Source organism: Peromyscus eremicus, chromosome 6, assembly GCF_949786415.1.
Source record: "Peromyscus eremicus chromosome 6, PerEre_H2_v1, whole genome shotgun sequence".
NCBI lineage: Eukaryota > Metazoa > Chordata > Mammalia > Rodentia > Cricetidae > Peromyscus > Peromyscus eremicus.
In genome coordinates, this window is record NC_081421.1 from 64,934,825 (window position 1) to 64,942,364 (window position 7,540).

General features: G+C 49.2%; 1 protein-coding gene across 2 annotated transcripts; it reads left to right on the forward strand.

Moving 5' to 3' along the window:
* The first annotated feature begins 577 nt into the window (after positions 1-577).
* On the forward strand, positions 578-1,931 carry S100a6 (S100 calcium binding protein A6). 2 transcript variants are annotated; one of them, XM_059264826.1, is made up of 3 exons: positions 578-711; positions 1,253-1,414; positions 1,707-1,931. In XM_059264826.1, exons 2-3 carry the CDS (start codon positions 1,277-1,279, stop codon positions 1,836-1,838), a joined length of 270 nt encoding a protein of 89 aa, XP_059120809.1. In that variant the 5' UTR covers positions 578-711; positions 1,253-1,276; the 3' UTR covers positions 1,839-1,931. The 2 variants fall into 2 exon arrangements, with proteins under 2 accessions (XP_059120809.1, XP_059120810.1); XM_059264827.1 differs by having other exon boundaries at positions 585-716.
* Positions 1,932-7,540: the final 5,609 nt, after the last annotated feature.

Consider the following 7,540-nt stretch of genomic DNA (forward strand, 5'->3'; position numbering starts at 1 on the left):
CCAAGCCTTAAACTAGTGGTTCTCAGCCTGCGGAGAGGTTCAACGACCCTTTCACAGGGGTTGCCTAAGACCATTGGAAAACACAAATATTTACATTACAATTCATAACAGTAGCAAAATTACAGTTATGAAGCAGCAACGAAAGAAATTTTATGGTTGAGGGGGTCACCACAGCATGAGGAACTGTATTAAAGGGTTGCAGCATTAGGAAGGTTGAGAACAGCGATCTTAGACGATCTGGTAGACCACTGGCTGCTTCCCTTCCTTCATAGAGCTGATCTTGCCACTAGAGAACGCGGCAGCATCGGTGAGGTTCCCACTCCCGCTCACACTGATGCTAACTTTAGGGACACATTGTGCTGTGGCTGGCAGATGGCCCAGCATACATGCCAGAGTCACGAGTCACGTGCCAGAAGGGCAAACTGAATTATGGAAATGAGGAAAAACCCGATGTCTCCGGTTTTCTTTGGTTTCCTGGACCGGGATGACTAGGCTCCCTCATGCCACTCCCAATCCGGGACAGTCCGGGCAGCAGAGGCGTGGAAAACTGAGGGGGTTGGGGTTCTGTTTTGCTAGCCTCAGGCGCCGGGTGGGGCTGGGGCGGGCCGGCACTCCTTGGGCGGGCCTCCCGGATGCCGGCAGCTATAAGGCCAGCCGGACTGCGACACAGTCCAACCCCTTGACCACTCCTTTGGCTCATTGCTGTCTACGGTGCGGTGAGCTCTTGCTGGGGCAGCCCTAGGTCCCTCTAGGGTCAACCTGCTCCTGGGCTGGGGGCGGGGAGTGTTAAGCCCCTACGGGCTCCGCGGGTGGTCTGCATTGGGATCTAAGTCTGCTGTGTCCGAGGGAGGCAGGGAGAGTCAGGATCAGTTGGGTTATTCCAGGCAAACCCCGAAGCTAAAGCATCCCTTTGGGGCGGCTCCCCGAGTCTGCTCTTCTGGGGTGCGGGAGGGTTTGCCCTGGGTGTGTGTCATTGCCATCGCAGTGTGTGGCCCTGTCAGGAGATGCCCAGGGGCAGCTTCCATCCCTTCCTCTGCTCAGTCATAATCCCCAGCTCTCCTGGAAGCCCTGGAGGACAGTGTTCAGACACCCCAAAGTCGGCTCCATCCTTACACCCCTGGCCCCACTTGCCCTGGGCTGTCACCTGTGTTGGCTTGAGGCTAGCTGGTTCAGATATGTAGTCACCCGGCTTAGGGGATGATGGGAGAAGTTTTTGCTACCAGCAGCACTGATTAGCCCCTCCGTCCAACAGCTTCTTCTAGCCCAGTGGTCAATTATGGCATGCCCCCTGGATCAGGCCATTGGCCTTCTCGTAGCCATCTTCCACAAGTACTCTGGCAAGGAGGGTGACAAGCACACCTTGAGCAAGAAGGAGCTGAAGGAGCTGATCCAGAAGGAGCTCACCATCGGCTCTGTGAGTAGCCCCTGCCCGGGTTCCCCCCTCCCATCTCTATCCATCCTAGTGGACACAGTTCCTGATCTCACCTTCCTTGGAGAGAAGCCTGCATGCTCCCAGCCTGCTGTCCTATCCCCTGAGGGAGGAGCAGGGACTGAGGAGAATTAAACAAAGGTAAACGTAAGCTGAAGGCCCATCCTTGGTGACTATGAGCAGAGACACTTGCATGAGCAAGGGCTTCCAGGGAAGGCGTAAGGAATCTGGGGTGCTGGCCACCATTGAGTGTGGACTTCTCTTTCTCATGTATTAGAAGCTGCAGGATGCTGCGATTGCAAAGCTGATGGATGACTTGGACCACAACAAGGATCAGGAAGTAAACTTCCAGGAGTATGTCGCCTTCCTGGGGGCCTTGGCTTTGCTCTACAACGAAGCTCTCAAGTAAAATGGGAAGGTAGCAATGCCCCCTGGACGCCTATCTCAGTCAAATCCAGTGGTGGGTAATTGTACAATAAATGTTTTGTTTTGGTTACGTCTACTCCTGTGTTCTGGCTCCCCGTTGGTTTCCAGTTGCTTACTGGTTTGCTGCTGAACTCATCACTGGGCCGTCTTAGTCATGGTTAATCTTTGAGAGTAGCTCACTGACCTACCCAGACAAGGTCTGCTAGCTCACCAGGCGTCTTTAGGCTAGGCAAAGCCACCTTAAACAAAGGCTTTAGTGATCTCCAGGAGAGAGGGTCTGCGGTGTGGCATAGAGTTAGGGACCGTTAGAAGCAGGGCAGCAAGACCCCAGTCGTCTCCTGGAAGACATGCTTTGGTCTGGGTGTGGTGAGAGGGGAAGTACTAGATGGGCCCTGAGGTTGGGCCATCCACCTTTTCACTGTGTGTTTGTGTGTTGTATGAGGGAGGGGTGGGGAAGGGCACATCTGGGGTGCCTGAGGTGACCAAGGACCCAGCATGACCGAGTTTTCTGCAGCTGCCTGTGTTCCAGTTGGAGGTGGGGCACACTTCAGGAGTCTGTCCCTACTTTCACATGTAGGGTCCTTTTCGTTAGGGTGGTGACCTGAGGAGCTGGCAGCTCCATGAACCTGTGATCCATGAGGTGCCCACAAACAAGGCAGAGTTGGGGTTCTTAGGCACGCCAGACGCAGCTTCAGGCCTTCCTGTCAATATTGACCCAGCCTGTCCCTGCAGAATGACTCATGGGGCTACTCCCCTGGAAGCCAGCTGAGCCCGCAATTCCCATCAGAGTAGATAGCCAATTGAGTTACTGTCTATTGTGTACATTAAGGCTTAAATCATAGGGGTAGGGAACACTGTGATTTGTCTGGGTGCCATGGAGATAGCGTTTGCTGATATTCCTCCTCAGAATGCCTAATCCAAGTTGGGCAACATCCTGGCCAAAACCTGAGGGGAAAAGATCTTGACTTCATGTGGAGACCATAGCCGTTTTCTCTTATCTCCCCCACTTTCTCCAGTCAACCACAGGGCATTAGGTGGACTTTTCTTGCATCGGGTGGGAGGTTAGTAAACAGCACCAGTGGCTTCCTTCTCTAGTTGCCTTCTGGTCTCACCGCACTGTTGGGCAGCGAGAGGGTCCCCGGGCCGAGCTCCCCCTACCCGGCTCAGCGTTGGTTCTATTCGGTGGCTCTGGAAAAGTACGCCTAATGTCCTCGCCCACACCCAGTTGTTGACTCTTTGGGGTACGGAGTGATCGCCCTCTTGTGGACAGAGAACAGGTTGCTGATAGGGAAGCGGGGGCGGGGAGGTGGGGCTTGGAAGGTGGGGACCCGGGAAAGGGGAAAAGAAGCTTGGTAGGGAGCGGGAGGAAAGTCTAACTGGTGTTCTGAGCCTTTGAGGATAGGGCAATGGCGATGAGGCAGGTGATGGGAGCCAAAGCTTAGGAAGTCTGGGCTGTTCGAGGGGAGGCAGAGTTAACTATTCATGGAGTGTCATGGTGGGGGCATCGTTTAGTTTCCGGCAATCAATTTCATCCGAGGCACATTTGTTACAAACAAGTCAAGAAAGAAAAGGTTTCTGTAAAGACAAGGGGAATCCGAGCCCCTGTCCCCCAGATCCCGTTCCAGGTTTAGAAGACTGAGGCTCTTGGAGGGTGAGGGTGAGCTGTTTCCGGTGCAGAGTCTGGTGGTGGAAGGTGATGCTTGGCTCCTCGGGAGGCGGGCAGGCTCTGCTGGTGTGTGTGTGGCTAGAGAGGAGCACAAGATACAGAGTCCATCTGCTAAATAAACCTTCTCCTCCTTGGGTGTGGTGGCGCACATGTTTAACGCCAGCGCCCAGGAGGCAGAGACAGATGGATCTCTATTGAGTTTGGGGCTAGCCTGGTCTACATAGCGAATTGCAAGCCAGTCAGGGCTGCATAGTGAGACCCAGTCTTAATAAAAAGAAAAAAGAAAAAAAAAAAAAAAGCAAGCAAAGCAAAGCGAAATAAAACAAGTAGCAAAACTTTTGTCTGCGTTGGGGATATAGTTGAAAATTGAAAAGTGAAGAGGTGTTTACACTGGAAATTTTGGTGGGTGCATCAGGCAGGGGGTAGAATTGGGTGTGGTCAGGTGCAGACTGACTACTTTCATTCGTCCAGAAGATTTCAAGTTGGCTCTTGAGCATGGTCTAGGTTCCAAGGAGGGGCCTGGAGCGGGGGACTTTGCAGCAGATCCCTTTCGTGCAGACGCCCTAGGACTATACAATACACCTGTAGGCTGGGCAGAGGGAGTGGCCCTGCTACCCCTCTTCCTCAAGTCAAGGCTCTGTTCTTCCCTTCCCCTGCATACTAGCAGTAATCCCATAATCTAGTCACCCTTATAACCATGGAGCCGGAACAGCAGCATCATGTTTCCATAAACTGGGCGGTCCCCAGGTTGGGGTTTGGGATGAGACTGACCCAGGATGCATTATTTGTCCTCTGCCAAGCACGTCTGAAAACATCAAGAAAACAGCGCCACTTCCCACAGTGTCAATGTCCTACAGTACTTGCACATGTCCAAGGTGTCACTATACCTACTGTGGCCTCATCTCCAGAAGAATTATGTGCAGTGCGTGTTACTAACCCTGTTCGAATAAAAGGACAGAGTTGCAGGACCTCCACCAAGGTGCGGCAGTAGGAGTTCTGGGAGGGATTGAGCTCTCCTAACCCCAGGCCAGTTCATCAGCTGCTGTTTTCAGATGTAATTTCACTATTTCTTCTTCATCTCTTTCTCTTAAATGTTTTAATTAAATATTGAGAATAGACAGTCTATAGACTACACCTAGAATATAAAAATTGCGACACAAAACCCCTGGTTTAAGAAACAAACATTTGGGCCTGGTGGTTGTGGCTCACGCCTTTAATCCCAGCACTCAGGAGGCAGAGCCAGGCGGATCTCTGTGAGTTCGAGTCCAGCCTGGGCTACCAAGTGAGTTCCAGGAAAGGCGCAAAGCTACACAGAGAAACCCTGTCTCGAAAAACCAAAAAAAAAAAAAGAAAAAAGAAACATTTGGCTGAGATGGCTCAGTGGGTAAAGACGTTTGCTGTCAAGCCTGCTGACTTGCATTTAATTCCTAGGATCCACATGGTGGAAGGAGAGACCTGATTCCTATAAGTTACCTCTGTCTTCCACATACATGCATATGTACACACAAATAAATAAATGCAATATAATTTAAAAAAAAAAGAGACACCAGCTTGAAGAGATAGCTCAGCAGAGGACTGGAACTGGGTTCCCAGCACCCACCGGGGGCAGCTCACAACAGCCTGAACTCCGGATCCAAGGGATCTGACCTCCTCTTCTGGCCACTGCATGCATGTGCACTCAATTGCACATCCCTCCCTCCAACACATATACACGTCTTATTAAAAAATAAACTTGAATTTTTAAAAGAGAGAAACACTGTAGCAGATAGAGTTTGGTTCATTTGCTAGCGTGACTCAAGGAGCCAGAGAGAGCCATGTGCACTGGTTCACTGGGGATACAACAAAGGAGGCAGAACAGCCGGATGGAATAGATGTGGAAGGCCAGGCACGTGAGGAGGGGCAAAGCACGTTCCTGTCCTCTTCGGGTGCTCCACACACAAGGAACCTCTAATAGATCCAGCTATCTGAGCCCTCTTATTTGTTTTATTTTATTCAGTCTCATGTAGTCCCAGAAGCCTGGGCCTTGCTGTGTAGTTGAGGCTGGCTCTGCGTTGAATTCCCAATTCTCTTCCCTCTCTCTTCCAAGTGCTGGGATTACAGGTGCGTGTCACTGTACCTGGCTTGAGCCTGATCCTTTTAGGCTATGTATGGAAGCTTCATTATGATTGACTACATCCCTAGCCACTGACCGAGTTTGCCTTCAGTCCGGAGGGTGGCAGGGGGATGAAAGTGTCGATCATCTAACATTTGGGTCTAGTTAGGGTTACTATTGCTATGATGAAACACCATGACTAAAGCAAGTTGGGGAAGAAAAGGTTTATTTGGCTTATACTTCCACATAGTAGTCTGTTATTGAAGGAAGCCAGGGCAGGAACGCAAACAGGGCAGGGACCTGGAGGCAGGAGCTGATGCAGAGGCCATGGAGGGATGCTGCGTACTGGCTTGCTCATCATGGCTTACACAGCCTGCTTTCTTATAGCACCCAGAACCACCAGTCCAGGTATGGCACTGCCCACAATGGTCTGGGCCCTTCCATATCAATCACTGATTAAGAAAATGCCTTGCAGGCTTGCCTATAGCTCAATCTTTTTTTTTTTTTTTTTGTTGAGACAAGGTTTCTCTGTGTAACCACCCTGGCCATTCTGGAATTGACTCTGCAGACCAGGTTGGCCGCAAACTCACAGAGATCTGCCTGCCTCTGCCTCCTGAGTGCTGGGATTAAAGACATGCGTCACCACTGCCCGGCTATAGCGCAATCTTAATGGGGGTTATTTTCTCAAATGAGGTTTCTTCCTCTCAGATGACTCTAGCTTGTGTCAAGTTGACATAAAATTAGCCTGCACACATATAAAACACTTCCTTATCACTCTGTAGATTCCAAGGGTTCTAGAGGCTGTGTGTCTGGAACAAGAGGAAGACCATACATATATTTCACAATGCCACAGCATGTCTTTTTCTGACTTTTTCTTTTTCACCAATGCCAACACAATGCATCCTGGTATATCTTACAATAATGTTTGAAATCTACTAAAGCAAATTTCCCACTTGTTCTTCATTTGCAGGGTATTTTATCTATTACTGGCTTCTACTTTAAGATGTACACTTTAGGGGGCTGGAGAGATGGTTAAGAGCACTTGCTGCTCTTACAGTGGACCTGGGTTGTGTTCCCACTACTAACACAGCGGCTCACATAGGCCTGCAGCTCCAGTTCCAGCAGGAGCTGACACCATCTTCTGGCCTCCGTGGGTACTGCATGCATGTGGTGCACTTACACACATCTAAGCAAAACACCAATACACATAATATAAAAATCAATAGGCCAGGTATTGTACAATAAGTACAGACCTTTAATCTAGCACTTAGGAGGTAGAGGAAGGCAAATCTCTATGATTAGTTTTAGGCTAGCTGAGGCTACGTAGGGAGATCTTGTCTCAAACAAAACAAAACAAAACCCAAACAAACATCCTCCCTAAGTAAACAATATGAATATATATATATATATATATATATATATATATATATATATATACTTCAGTGTGAGATGATCAAATTCTACAATACAATGCTTTAGAATTTTGGTTGGTATTGCATTGATTCTGTAGAGCAAATTTTGGAGAATATTGACTCTTCAAACCCATGAACATGATTTATACCTTTTTTGTTTGTTTTTTGAGAGTGTTTCTCTGTGTAGACCTGGCTATCCTGAAGCTAGTTCTGTAGATCATGCTGGCCTCAAACTCAGAGATCTATCTGCCCGGGACTTCCAAGTGCTAGGATTAAAGGTGTATGCCACCATGCCTGGCTTATCTCTTCATTTTTAAAGGATATTTTCAATATCTTTGGATGACATGTTATCATATCTAATTATAAGAACTTGTATTAGCTTTCTGCTACTGTAGCAAAAGACGTGAGACAATCAACTTAAGAAGAAAGGTTTATTTTAGTTCGTAGTTTCGAAGACTTAAATCCATGGGAGGTTGGCCCTATTGCTTTGGGGCCTGTGGCAAGGCAGTGCACTG

Excerpts from the sequence above, each read along its gene's own strand:
- S100a6 (XM_059264826.1), top strand. The coding sequence starts at position 1,277 with ATGGCATGCCCCCTGGATCAGGCCATTGGCCTTCTCGTAGCCATCTTC. Across the intron at positions 1,415-1,706 it reads AGGAGCTCACCATCGGCTCT|AAGCTGCAGGATGCTGCGAT; the intron begins GTGAGTAGCCCC and ends CTCATGTATTAG.